Source organism: Macrosteles quadrilineatus, unplaced genomic scaffold (genome assembly GCF_028750875.1).
Source record: "Macrosteles quadrilineatus isolate MER2022 unplaced genomic scaffold, UCM_ALF_1.0 Scaffold_6__1_contigs__length_79288215, whole genome shotgun sequence".
Lineage (NCBI taxonomy): Eukaryota > Metazoa > Arthropoda > Insecta > Hemiptera > Cicadellidae > Macrosteles > Macrosteles quadrilineatus.
Window position 1 is genome coordinate 46,076,333 of NW_026542599.1, and position 14,809 is coordinate 46,091,141.

At 39.9% G+C, this 14,809-nt stretch overlaps 1 protein-coding gene across 6 annotated transcripts in view; it reads left to right on the forward strand.

Moving 5' to 3' along the window:
* The window catches only part of LOC128996486 (SLIT-ROBO Rho GTPase-activating protein 1-like), a 195,342-nt gene that overhangs the window by 169,738 nt on the left and 10,795 nt on the right, over positions 1-14,809 (forward strand). For 5 of the 6 annotated variants that reach the window (XM_054421850.1, XM_054421854.1, XM_054421855.1 and 2 more), the window contains exons 5-15: positions 1,020-1,256; positions 2,426-2,551; positions 3,707-3,808; positions 6,048-6,221; positions 8,131-8,257; positions 9,298-9,507; positions 9,877-10,089; positions 10,645-10,750; positions 11,318-11,542; positions 12,554-12,624; positions 12,988-13,168. In XM_054421850.1, coding sequence (XP_054277825.1) covers positions 1,020-1,256; positions 2,426-2,551; positions 3,707-3,808; positions 6,048-6,221; positions 8,131-8,257; positions 9,298-9,507; positions 9,877-10,089; positions 10,645-10,750; positions 11,318-11,542; positions 12,554-12,624; positions 12,988-13,168 — 1,772 coding nt within the window. The remainder of the gene's footprint in view (positions 1-1,019; positions 1,257-2,425; positions 2,552-3,706; positions 3,809-6,047; positions 6,222-8,130; positions 8,258-9,297; positions 9,508-9,876; positions 10,090-10,644; positions 10,751-11,317; positions 11,543-12,553; positions 12,625-12,987; positions 13,169-14,809) is intronic. The other variant, XM_054421852.1, reaches the window with a different exon arrangement.

Genomic DNA, 14,809 nt, shown 5'->3' on the forward strand with positions numbered 1-14,809 from the left:
AGGCTACCAATCATGAAATTAATGGCGTCAAGAACCAGTCTATACATTACATAAAAAAGGTTTCACTACTTAAAATTCTGTATCGCTACAACCATAGGTTGCACGATGATAAGAAGGTGTCCGTGAATGAGAGAAATTTGTGTCCAATTTTGATGAAATTTGGCGTGAAGTTGTAGGGTGGGATATGAAAAAAACTCACTTTATTGTCCTCTCTGTAACACCAAACCTAGAGATACTTGGTAGTTGGTAAACCTATATTCTGCAGGTTTACTGTTACGGTAGTATTGCTTTATCAAATTGTTTACTCCAAATCGCTAAAAAAACATCAATGGTGATCACCAATAAAAAAAAAACTTTTAATTTCATGTTTATACATTTGAACTTATAATTTTGCTATATTTTTCTACCTTGACTATTTGTTTGCTACTTATATTTATATTGAAGGGCAGAGAAGGTTAAGGGTTAAGCTTTTAGCAGTTCACGTTTTCAGAGGGTGGGTTTCATTTCCCCTTCAATCGGATTCCCTGACGGCTTTGAGAGCAATCTGCTTATTCAGTGGAAATATTACAAACCATTAATCAATGTAACAAGGCAACTTTGTGATTGATGCTAATTTATGCCTGGTTAATGATTTACTGTTACATCAAGGATCCTTAATACGCAAATTATTGTTGTTATTGTTGGTAATTTATCTTGTATAGCTTTATGGAAAAATCATTACCATTTAACAAGGTGAAAGTTTTTTTTTTGTAAAATGTAATGTATTAAGTGTCGATAATAGTCCTAACATTAACTTTTTCCATATGACCATCTTTTGATTTTCATAATCTTTTCTCATCCTTATTTCTTTCTTCCTTAGTTTCCATTCTTCTTCTAGAACCTCTCTCTCCTCCCTTTTTTCCTTAAATTTAAATTTTTACCCTGGTATGTCAAATTTGGATTGTAATGTTTTTACTTTTTCGCCAATTCTGCTTTTTGTAGCTTAAAGGTGTTGTCATTTAAGGTGTATTATGTTTCAGAGAAAAAACAAATACTTTGACGCCAAACTGAAAGCACTGAAAGCCCGCAACGAGTACATTCTCAACCTGGAGGCCAGCAACACGACGTTACACAAGTACTTTGTAGACGACCTGTCCGACCTGATAGACTGTATGGACCTGGGCTTCCACGAGTGTATCAGTCGAGCTCTGATGATGCACATCTCTGCAGAGGAGGGTCGCCAGGCCTCGGTACAGGCTGGGCTGGACGCTCTACAGGTCAGTACACTGGCTGAGTCATCGTATAGTGTAATCGGTCATCGTAATCGTACAGCGAGGTAACCTTACTGCTGACCCGCTGACGCTCAAGAAGTTTGTTGAGTCTGACTTGTGAGCGGTACTTTCAACGTGAGCACTAGTTCCATTCGGGCCACAATGAAATGTTAGCTCAGTTGGCTAAGCAGTTTTGTTGACTAATGTTGTAGCGTTGATGACTTTCTGTATGCACTTGTTTAATTTTATGCATGTGCAAACCATATTACGCTTACTAATGGGCTTGAATATTTTTTTTTACTTTTCATTGAATTGGGGACCATACATGCGAATGGAGATGAGTGTAGGATGAGTGGCGCGATCTTGTAGTCTTGTTAGTGACTAAGGCCCACATATTCCTTAGACCCAGCTGTTAATTGATAGCCCATACAGCTAATGGCAACTAAGGGACCCACAGTTTATAGTGAAATCTGAAGTTGATGGCATTAGTGAGTTAAGCGAGGATTGCACACAACACCTGTTTTGCTTCATTTTACATTATAGAGGACATCAATTTATCTTTTTTTGCTTTTATTGTGGTCTATATGGACATATCATGTTGAACAGGTATGATAAAAGACATAAAAGGACATAGAGCCTAACCTAGAAAATAATTTTAAAGAAATTTAGAAACATATTCCGATTTTAAGATTTGATAATATTTTTTGTTGTTGTTGGATTTTACAAGGTTTTCAGTAATGTCTCTGATTTTACTAGAGGATCTCTGAACAGTCATTGATATTGTTTTGATGGCCAGTGAAAGTCACTGACTTTTTTAGAGGAAGCCACTGATTTTCTAGAGGGTCTCTGAAAAGCCACTGATTTGTCTTAAAGGACACTGTAAAGACACCGTTTTACCAGGGAAACTAAAAAAAGTCACAGATTGTACCAAGTGGACACAGAATTTAATTCTAACAAATTTGTAGACAAGCTATGGTTTGCTTGACCTATTTATATATGGTTCTTATAAAAACCATAAAAAATTATACTGTAATAGTGGTTAAAACCCAACAAATCATATCAATATGCAAAAAGTAATTAAACTGAAAATAAAACTTCAAGTTAAACATTAGTGTTCAACTACAACCCCCATTTTGAAACTGTTGCACTGGACTTATATAAAACATCTGTTTCAGGCAAACATTCAGTCTTTGGACTCGAGACTGGACAAACAGAAATTCCTAGAGTTCAACCACATGGCTTTCATGATTCCCAAGAAGTTTGAGTTCCAGGGAAAGAATGACGAAGTAAACATCCTGCGTGTAAATAATGTTACTGTTTTACCTTTGTAGAAGTAGTAGTGCATGTCGGTGACGGTAGATGTTGGGGTTAGAAACAATGTTCGTTTATTATTAAACTGTAGATTACCAAAACTATATTAAATTATTAAAACTATATCTTTTTCTCTTTTCTACTGAACAGAAATATTACTTTGTTAAAAAATAATTATTAGTTTCAATAGAGGGACATTGTAAAAGTTATGCTTTTGTTAAAAACTAACATTGCATTCGTTGTAACTTATAAACATCCACAACAACAATAAAAACTAAAAATTGATTAAAATATTACATTTCAAATTAAAGTATAATCTTTTAAATTACTTTTCAGTTCAGGATTTGAGGTACAAAAAAGAATCATATAACTCTTCTGTAACCAGTTAACACAGTTTTGCAGTTATTTAGACTGTGAAAGCTAAACAAATATTCCATTACGGTGGCATTGATATTGAATCCCATTTTTACTTTAACAGTTAGGATTTGCTAGCTGTCATGACAATGTTAACGATTAAAACATGTGTTTGTTTTTCTTTCTATGTATTGGCAATGGTATTGGCTTATATGACAATTGATTCTTGATTTTGATACCTATGTTGTAGAATCGCTATCAACAAATACAAATTTAGGATGGACTCATCCCTGTGTGGAATTTTACGTAATACCCATGCAATAATTTGTAAATAATAGTATTTTTGTGTATCAAGTAGATATTGAAGTTTGTTTAGTAATTTGGGATTGTGATAATATACTGTTTTTATAGCAGAATGATGAATATTAGTGTAGTCAGTAAGTAATTAGTCTTTTCACTAATATATTACACACAAGATTAGTCAAGCTTACAATAAGTGATACGCTTGAAAATTTAAAATATAAATTATCACTATTCAAATAGCGCTTGCGTCCTGGTTCCGCCACTAATATTTCTCAGTACCAGTTCACCCCTTGCTTTGCTAAATAAATGTTCAACGCATATAATAGGCCAGAGGCCTTTGTGGACAAGCAAGGTAGGTTCAAGTGCAGGGGGTAGATTTCTTTCTCTCAAATCGCCTATTTTTTTTTCAAACGGAGTATAGTTATTTCATTAGTGAGGGAAAGGTGGCATTTTGTATAACACTGAGCTAACTTGTTCACTGTTAACAGTTTGCTGAGCCTGAGCTACAGAAACTATTGTGTGCTGATATGGAGACCAGACTGGTGCAGCTCAAGTCTCGGCTGACATCTCTCAAAGCTGAGAGTGAAGAGGTAAGTTAATAGTTGAGTAACAGAGTCGACTACAAGCTCGCTACAAAATCAAGATCGTTACAAAGAGTACATAGAAATATCCGCAGGGGGCTGGCGACCACGCGGACCCCAGCTCTCCCAGAGGGGAGGAAACTCCCCAGTGTTAGAACCGGCACTTTAGGAAGGCCACAAGCTATGGACAACTGGGCAAGCCAGCCTCTTTGGGTTGTACCCAAAGTGAGAGTACCCAGTGACATTTCCTCCATTCAGGGTGGTGGGGTGTTCAGCTCTGAGAGACTTTGGTCTCCCACCTGCCTGTGCGTGTGGTTGTGACTTGAGTTCTTCGGGCTCGTCCTGCCTGTTGTGTACGACTGACATTATGTGAGGCATATCCTCGACTCTGGAAGTAGCCTCGTCCTGGGAGGTGAAAAATTCTGCCCCCGAACGGGAGGTAACTGCTCGGTGTTGAAATCGGCACTGCAAGTAGGCCATAGCTATGGACGACTGGATACGCCAGCCCCTTAGGGGGAGTTCCCAGTGACATTCCTCCATCCAGGTTGGAGGGATGTTCAGCTCTGCGAGAGGTGGAAGTGCTCCATCAATCTCTCACCTGCCCGTGGCTATGGTTCTATGGGTTTAGGCCCGCTTGCTGTGTGCGAACAACATTCTGTGTGGCAAATCCTCGACTTTGGAAGTAGCCTTTCCTGGAGGTGAAAACGGGCGAGTACCCGTAAGCTCACAGGGACACTCTAGGGGAACGTAACTTTCCGCAGTGTGAGGGTAACGGCTGTGGGCACTTCCTCAGCCAATCCCTGTCTCTGAGCCCAGAAGGTATGGTTATCTAGAGTGTGGGGGGTTCTCCCTGGAACCTCAATTGAGTTAAGAGTGTCGCCACCTTTGGTGGATAGGTTCATCCGGGTGGGTCCCACTTCTAAACCTGCCTCCTTTTGGGAAACCCTGATGGCCAGGCAGCGATGTTGGGCTAGATGGGCAAACGAAGTAGATCGGGTAGTGGGTTCAAGCCCGCCAGGGGTAGCTGGGGATCTATCGCTCTTGTTATCTCTGGTTCCCAGCAATGGGTTGGCCTTGATCGGGTAGTGGTGAAAATAGGTGGTTGGGGTTTGCTGATGGTCCCCCTCCTCCTGGCTATGATGGCGGGTTTCGGCCTGTCAGGGATTAGATAGGTCCCGAGTGTTGCTTGCACTAAATGCGGCAGGGCATTCCACTATGGTCCTTCTGGGTTTCGTACCTGGGGGAACCCAGGTGGAGTAGACGCTTGACCAAGTAGTCTGTATCCCTGGTTAGGATTGAGGGGCAACCCTCTTTCCGATGGGAGTGCCATTTGGCAGCCGATGAGCCTGATGGCCTTAAGCCATTCACTCATGGTGTCGTAAAGGTCAGTGCCCAAGTTCTGGCTGGCATCATGGGTCCCGGGTTATGTAATAGGTACCGGGCGACCGTCTGAGAGTTTCGGCTCTTTGGACAAACACTAAGTCTAAGTCTAAGTACATAGAAATTATTTACCTTTCCTTTAATTTATCGGTCTAAACATCAACAAGCTCTCTCCATAATCTCTGGTCCCTTCAGGGTTCGTTCTCCACCATCTGTCGTTTCAGTCCTTTCTTCTTGTCTACCTTGTATCCACCTTCTTCCTTTCGGTTTCCTTACCATATCACCATCAAATCCACTTATCCTATGAATTATCTCTCTACTTTCCTTCCACAAGGGAAATCCATTTACTTTCAATTGGGCCATTTACTAGTCTGAAATTGTTTCTTTTGGATTTAATGGGATCAGGTATACAGTTCTTTAGTCGAAATTCTGGTAGGATCGTGTCAATTAGGAGTAACGAGCAGGATGTTCAAGTACACAGGAATTCTTGCCCTAACACTTTCGCTTTTGTTATTGTGTGCAATTATCTCAATAGTTAGCTGTCTTTGAATTAACACCACTACCTAGTCTAGAGGTACTGAATTTAGTGGTGAGACTCTCAGTGTTATTGGGAGCCTTTTGTTTCCATCCCTCCCACTTTAAGATTGTGCCTAATTGACAAGATCGCCTACAAGTTGTTTGTCATAAACTGTGTCCCTGTGTAGAATGTCCAGCATAAACCAGTCAGAGCATGTAATGCTTGTACCTCTTAATGCAAAAACTAATATTCCTCCACAGGGAAATTTTGATTCCGAACATCTCTGTTGAATGACTAGATATTTTACACATTAGTCACACCACCAATGTTACTTCACTCCCAATATTCCAGGTGTGGAAGACTCTAGAGACAGCCGAGTCTACTCTGCTGGACATGCTGACAGCCAAAGACTACGACTGTCGAGCGTACTTCGGAGACAACGCAGTCCCGACACACAAACCTCCTGAGACTGTGAGTCTCAAACTGCGCGCTGACAGACACGAGACTGAAGAGTTCTACCTCACTGTGAGTATACTCAGCTAACATACCCTGTAAATATCTCTTTGAGTTAGTATTCACCCTTGATTGGACACTTTTTACGTTTTAAAAGTAAAAATTTGAAAAAACCCATTTTTGTCCAATTGTAACACCAGCTCTCAAACACATAGAAGATAGCCTAGCCATACTCATTCATGCCAAATTCAATCAAACAAAATCAAACCACGATTTTGTTTGAGTTATCTCGTTTACTGGCTCAAATATAAACATTCAAAGAAATACATTTAAATTAACTGCGACCCAAGTGTAGGTATTTCTGTGCCACCTATGGTAATAGCTTTTTCTATAAGGGAAACTTGCTGAATTGAAAAATTTATAATAGGAATAATTTTAAATCTGTAAATTAGAAGAATATGAAGTATGAAAGTTAATTGTTTAAACAGGGTGTATACCAACCGGGAAAACCGGGAGAACCGGGAAATAACCTTGAATTTGAAGGGACCTGGAAAAAACCGGGGAAAAGCCGGGATTTTTGGTCCGATTCCGGGATTTTTATTTTAGCCCCGGTAGAAGATTGTAGTCGTAAAATGCGTCTTGCCGCGATTGCGGGCGACGACGATGACGTTTTCGTGACCGCGGGAGACGACGATGACGTTTCCGTGACCGCGGGAGACGACGATGACGTTTCCGTGACCGCGGGAGACGACGATGACGTTTCCGTGACCGCGGGAGACGACGATGATGTTTCCGTGACCGCGAAAGACGACGATGATGATTTCTACACGGCCGCTTGAAATACTCAAGATTTTGCCGCGATAGTGGCCGACGACGATGACGTTTCCGCGACCGCAGGAGACGACGATGACGTTTACGTGACCGCAGGAGACGACGATGACGTTTCCGTGACTGCGGGAGACGACGATGACGTTTCCGTGACCGCGGGGGACGACGATAACGTATACATACCGCGGGAGATGTCCAGGATTTTTCCATGATAACGTAAGACTGTGATGACGTTTACGTCACTGTGGGAAGCGACCACACGACCGCAGGAAATATTCAGGATTTTGCCGCCGTTGATAATGTGTTCATAAAAAATTAAGATAATATTCAGGAAGAGAGAAGATGTTTCCGTGGCCTTAAGTAATGATGATAATGAAAATGATTACTATAATTAGGATTATTACTTTTTCAACACTAGCTAACTATGGACTTTGAAACAAATTTGATGTAAGTTTATATTGAATACTTAAGCTGCAAGTCTTAAATTGATTATAGTTTAAGTGGAACCAAAGATATACGCGGGAACCTGGAAAAACTTTGAAAAACCAGGAAAAACCTGGAAAAAACCTGGAATTTCACTTTAATAAAATAGTATAAACCCTGTTAAATCAGTTACGTTCTAAGGAATTTAGTATAGTAGCATGTGTATCTTATAATTTAAAAAATTTTTTTTAAGCAAAATATACAATATTTCTAGGAACGACACAGCATCCTATTATAAGGCTACTAAAAACTAAATAATCCAAGTTTAGTAATAAAAACTCTGCACTAAATTAAATGATGCAGTAGATTCATCAGGGGTACTGCGGAATCTATCTCTAAGCCCTGACCAAACTCAATCAACCCAAATTTTATTGTACCGATCCAATAACTGAAACTGCTTGGAATTGAATACAATTAAGTTCCTAGAGATAAGCACCATATAAGGTATATTCAATGTCATCATGCTACATAATTCGTAAAAAAAAATGTGGAAGCTTGCAAACTTCGCTATGCACCTAATAGAAGAATACTCACCCAAAATAAAATAAAAATGCCAAATGCGTCATATACACACAAAAATTTAAAATACCCATAAGTTTTTCTTTGAATTATTATTAAGTTTGCTGTTGCATTGCAACTTCTACCCTGTCTAAATTGTTTGATATTACAGAAACTCAGAGAGTTCATGTTGGGCACAAGCAGGATAGCGAGGCTGGACTCTAAACATGAACACATCCGAACACAGCTGGTGGACATGTCTTCCGGAGTAGAATCTCCCCAGGGACCTCCCGGACCTGGTGAGTCAGCACTTGGCAAAGTCTACATTCAAATAGGAAGCTGATAGCTAAAAAAATTTAATTAAATTTACTAGGCAACAGGAATTGCCCACCGTGACGTGATTAGTTGGTCCGGCTTAGCCAAATGAATGTAATGGCGCCGACAACAACATGTATCTTATACTGAGGTAAAGATAAAGTTCAGAAAACAATTGGTAATAATTTTATGAAATATATTTTGTGTATACATAGTTGTAGATTTTAAAACTATACCAATAAAAGTACCTAACATAAACAACTTTTGAGGTGGATCTCTTTTAATAGGCCTCGATGTAGCCTTTGAATTACTACCATTGATTAACCAAAAGACAGGTTTATCTGTAATGGCTTTGTCCCTGTTATTTGGGTTTTACTGTACCAACTATTTCAACAAAGTATGTAAAAGATGATGCCAATTTTTTAAATACAAATCAATGATCTGCAGACATACGATAAATTAATAATGACTCAAACAATATTTATTCTGATATAGTGATATTATACAATACTAATTAGAAGTTGGCTGGATATTTATACAGCTCACTTAACAAGTCTCCAATCTTGTTATCATGTTTATCACACAGAGTAATAAGGTGAATGTTCAATGGCAAAAGAGATAAGCAGAAGAGGGAGAGTGTAGATGTGCAAAAGTGGTAAAATGTCTTTTTCAACTGTCTAAATCACTTTAATTGATTATTCGTTATTTTTCATTCACCAATCCACTACGTTAGCCAAACATAACGTGCCCAAGGAGTTAAGTAACCTTCAAACTTGTATGTAGGTTTACCAATTGTATAAACAGATACAATGACATTAATGGATATCTATCATTAGAAGTTTATTCTAGTTGATAAAGTCATGGCGTTTCTGAACTGGTAAAGTTACTTAATCACTTGTTTCTTCTGTTTGTTATATTTAGTTCATTTCATTCACTACAGCAAAGTGTAAGTAACCTATAAACTGGTAAATATCAACTGTCTAATAAACAGATACAGGTACTGACATAGTCAATGTAACTCTAGGTGGAGGGTGTAAGATACAGGGAGGTGTTCCATTACCTGGAATGCTGCACAGCCCTATCGCCAAGCCGCCTCGTCGCAAGCGCATCGGTCGACTGCAGATGAACGGACAACCAAAGCTGTTCGGAGGTTCGCTGGAGGAATATCTCGAATCTCTTAACCTAGACATTCCACTCATCATCAAGAGCTGCATCAGGGTCATCAACCTTTACGGTATGAAGGCAATTGACAAATACATAACTGCTTTCATTTTGGTTACTCCGGGAACTAGGTCACTTACTCAATTGTCCCTCTTCTTAACTTCTTCTTACCATTTACCATTTTACTCCTCTTTGTAGTCATCTCCTTTTAAGACTACTTCCTTCTGTTACCATCAGTTGCATTTTTCTAAGTTCTCTTTTTCATTTATCTCACTTTGTCCACCCACCCACTTTTTTCTATGCCTTTCTTTCTTCACTTGAACATGTTGGAAAATGTATGTAATTTTTCTTCACAAAAAATACACTTTATTTCACATATCTTTTTATCTTTGTCATCCTGTCTAGTATTTTGATTTCACACTGATCATTTTGTCATTTGCAGGTCTCCACCACCAAGGCATATTCAGAGTGTCAGGGTCACAAGTGGAGATCAACAACTTCCGAGAGGCGTTTGAGCGAGGTGAGGATCCTCTAGCAGACATGACGGATGCCTCGGACATCAACTCTGTGGCCGGAGTGCTCAAGCTCTACCTGCGCGAGCTGCGTGAACCGCTCTTCCCCATCATCTACTTCGAGCAGTTCATGGAGCTCGCCCGTACGTTCACAGTCTATTATCAAGTAGCTTTAAGAAAATTTGTGTTTAAATATCCGTTTCCGGTTAGCATTAATATATTTGCTCTAATATTATTTCACCGAACCACAATCTTGCCCAGGTACATTAAAAGCAACCTTTTTTTCTATTTTCAAACCTCCTTTTGGGAATTACGGAGTAATACGCTTTGAGAAGATAACATGACAGTGGCTGAACATTCTTGGAGAGGGCATTCTACCAACTCAAAGAATTCATCAACTGAGCAAATCTTGAAAAGAGTACTGTAAAAATTTGTATTATATTTCTGTATAAAATAGCAAAAAAAACATTGCATTGCTACAACTAACATGAAGTAAATAATTTTTTTCTAAAAATACACGTTCTTTTTGCCGTTAGTCATTAATGTGGTTTTACAAACATGTTCTTAGTAGAAAAGTTTTTTAACTGTATAAAAAGCAAAAAGGTGAAGGTTTATCCTTAAAACTTTGATAAGTAGATCAAGACCTCTCATTGTGAGAATGTATTCATCTTTCAACTTCACAGCACTATCTGTTTCAGAGCTGGAGTCCAAGCACGATTTTGTGTTGAGGATGAAGGACCTTGTTCAAAGTCTTCCAAGATCTGTAGTCATTGTTATGAGATACCTCTTTGCCTTTCTCAACCAGTAAGTATTTGTCTCTCATTTAATTTATTCGCAAAAATTCTATACAGCTGTTACTTACAAGTACCTTGCATAATAGCATAACATACTTTACATAATAAATTCATGACAGACCATCTAGAAGCACTCAACATTGCAAAAACTCTAATAAAATTGACTCAGAGTATATCAAAACTCATTTAGATAACTATCAAATATGTAGGATGTTAGGCATTAGTGTTTTAAATATGTTTTATTTAATTTTCAAGTTGAAAATTTATAGGACAGAAGTGAATTTTAATCAAATCATAACAAGACATACATGCATATAGAATCAAAAAGAATGTCATCATGAGGTATGAATTGTAAATTCTAACCATTTAAGTGGTGCAATGAAGCCCAAATAAGTTAGAGAGTAGAAGGGAGGGAACAGCAGGGGGCAGTGGGAATTGTGCCAAAGCACATTGAACTGAAGTTAAGATAAGAGAGTTGTGTCGTCCTGCGCTTTTGTCAAAGCATAGATAAAACTAACAGAAATATTTCAATTTCAAATTATGTTACAACCTAACTCACTGATGTCATGTTATCCAGCTTGTCAGAATACAGTGATGAGAACATGATGGACCCATACAACTTGGCCATCTGCTTCGGACCTACGCTGGTGCCTGTACCTGAAGACAAGGATCAAGTCCAGTACCAGAACCAGGTCAACGAACTCATCAAGAACATCATCCTGTTCAACGACGAGATCTTCCCCGGACAGGAGATCGGTGGAACGTTGTACGAGAAGTACATCTCACGGGAGCCTGACGACATGTTAGTATCATCCACACAAGCTGTTGTATTGCTTTGGGAATGGGTACTTTGTTATTTGCAAGTTCAATAGTGATAGTAGGAAAAAATTCAAATACAGAATCTCTGTATCTTGATGTTTGCTAATGGCGTTTTGCTATGTCGTGATTGGTGATGGTCAATGTAAGAAATTTTGATTTTTGAGTTAATGAAGGGTCTTAAATCTCAAATGCAAGTTGAACTATTATAAAGTCAATACAGACATGTGGAAGTTATTTACTTGGTTTGTATTTATGGTTATGCGTAGAGGAAATCAGTTCCAATTTAAATATCTCCCTAAAAGCCATACATTTACACTTTTCCCCACAAAAATAGCACTTTTAATAGTTATGTGACTGTAGGGGCTTGCCTGTGGGTGGGGGGGACAAGCGGGACCTCCAGGGCTAAAACTATTTTAATATTAAATTTCAAAAATAAATATTTAGTATGATATTTAGCACTTTTATTTAGCCTAAATCAGCAATATTGAACACATATTTTTCAAAATCCTCTGGCTGGGGGTACTCTATACTTGCCGGGTTCCCCGGAAAGCCCCTAGCCTTATGCCTGACGACCCCTCCCCCCCCAAAATCTTGGGCATGCCTCTGTGTGACTGTTGAATTTCAAAATATCTAAAATCTTTTCTTCAATAGTACATTCCTATTAAAAATTACAACTTTACATGCTAGTAGTTTAGTTTGTTTCATGATAGAAAACAAAACAGAGAGATATAACACGTATCAATGTATTAATTGCAGCCAAACTTTTTTTTACGTTTCTTGGGCATGATAATCTTACCTACATTGGTTATAGCTTTAAGAAATGTGCATTTTCTATTTTTTAAGAGCATCTTTCAAAGTATTTATAGGACTTAGTTAGCTAAATTGGCAAAAAGGTGAATGCCATAGCTCATGCACTTGCTTAACTAACCTGATAATTTTCTTATACTAGTATGTGTGCAGTTAATTGATTCCTTGTTTTGACCAAACTTTACAGTGATGTGGGAGATTCACCATCAGATCATGTTCAAGAAGACATGGACTCTGAAGTCTACCCTTCTGAAGATGGTAAGTTTGTTTCATATTATTTTTTATGAAAAAACCCTTAATTAATTTAATGATTTTGATTTTTTACTGGCTCAGTGTTAAAACCAGTTAGTTACACACTGGTCATCAGGCCATTCAGAGACTGTGAAAGAGTTACAATTACTTAATTGCATGAATACTCTTGGTTGCTGGTAGTGTCAGAAATCAATACCAATACGTTCCGTTGGCAGTATTGAAGCTACACATACAATAATAAGTCCTCGTTTTTATATTTTTCTTTTTAAAAACATTATCAACCATAAAGTGAACCATTGCCGTTCTACAAAGCAATACTTGACATTGAAGGTGGATTTTTCAATACAAGGTAACAATTTTGTGTTTTAGAGTCAGAGACGCTAGAGGCCACAGCACAGTTTGACTTTGTCGCTCGGTCAGATCGAGAGTTGAGCCTACGCAAGGGTGAGACAGTGACGCTCTACTCTCAAGTATCCAATGACTGGTGGCGTGGCTCTGTCAACTCCAAGGAAGGTCTCATTCCCGACAAGTACATCCTGATTAAGATGAAGTAAGAAATCTACTTCTTTATCTCTATCCAAGCATTAACTTGGAAAAGTTTTAATAAGGTGTTATGCAGTTTATTGATTTCTGTTATCTAAAATAAGTTGATAAATGGTGTGTCAGTTTATTACTCGGGCTGTTATCTGGCCAATAAGGTTTTAGTATCTTAAAACTGTGAAGGCGGATTTTCTAGCTGCAGAATACGACTGCATTTTTCAGCACCGACTTGTCACTCAAGTACTGTACAACCATTTTCCTTGCTACCGAATTTGGAAGGGGCTTTCATGAAAAACGCACACATATACAACTTCGCAGTAGTTCTCATCAGCTAGGATAACCCGCCTTTAGGCTTAGTCAAACAGACTAAGATCAGGGTGTATACCAACCGGGAAAACCGGGAGAACCGGGAAATAACCTTGAATTTGAAGGGACCTGGAAAAAACCGGGAAACAGCCGGGATTTTTGGACCGAATCCGGGATTTTTATTTTAGCCCCGGTAGAAGATTGTAGTCGTAAAATGCGTCTTGCCGCGGTTGCGGGCGACGACGATGACGTTTTCGTGACCTCGGGAGACGACGATGACGTTTCCGTGACCGCGGGAGACGGCGATGATATTTACATGGCTGCGGTAAATATTCATGATTTTACCGCGATCGCGTACTTCGACGATTACGTTTCCCTAACCGCTGGAGTCAATGATGATGTCTACACGGCCGTGGAAGATTTTCATGATTTGCCGTGACCGCGAAAGATGACGACGATGATTTCTACGCGGCCGCGTGAAATACTCATGATTTTGCCGCGATTGCGACCTACGACGATGACGTTTCCGTGACCGCGGGAGACGACGATGACGTTTCCGTGACCGCGGGATCAACGATGATTTCTACACGGCCGCCTGAAATACTCATGATTTTGCCGCGAATGCGACCTACGACGATGACGTTTCCGTGACCGCGGGAGACGACGATGACGTTTCCGTGACCGCGGGAGACGACGATGACGTTTCCGTGACCGCGGGAGACACGATGACGTTTCCGTGACCTCGGGAGACGACGGTGACGTTTCCGTGACCGCGGGAGACGGCGATGATGTTTACATGGCTGCGGTAAATATTCATGATTTTACCGCGATCGCGTACTTCGACGATTACGTTTCCCTAACCGCTGGAGTCAACGATGATGTATACACTGCCGAGATCGCGGACGACGACGATGACGTTTCCGTGACCGCGGGAGACGACGATGACGTTTCCGTGACCGCGGAAGACGACGACGACGTTTCCGTGACCGCGGGAGACTGTGAAGGCGACGTTTCCGTGACCGCGGGAGACGACGACGACGTTTCCGTGACCGCGGGAGACGACGATGACATTTCCGTGACCGCGGGGTCAAAGATGATGTATACACTGCCGCGGGAAATATTCATGATTTTGCCGAGATCGCGGACGACGACGATGACGTTTCCGTGACCGCGGGGGACGACGATAACGTTTCCGTGACCGCGGACGACGACGATGACGTTTCCGTGACCGCGGGAGACGACGATGATTATGTCTACACGGCCGCAGATGTTTATGATTTTGCCGAGATCGCGGACGACGGCGATGACGTTTTCATATCAGCGAGAGGCAATGATGATGTCTACA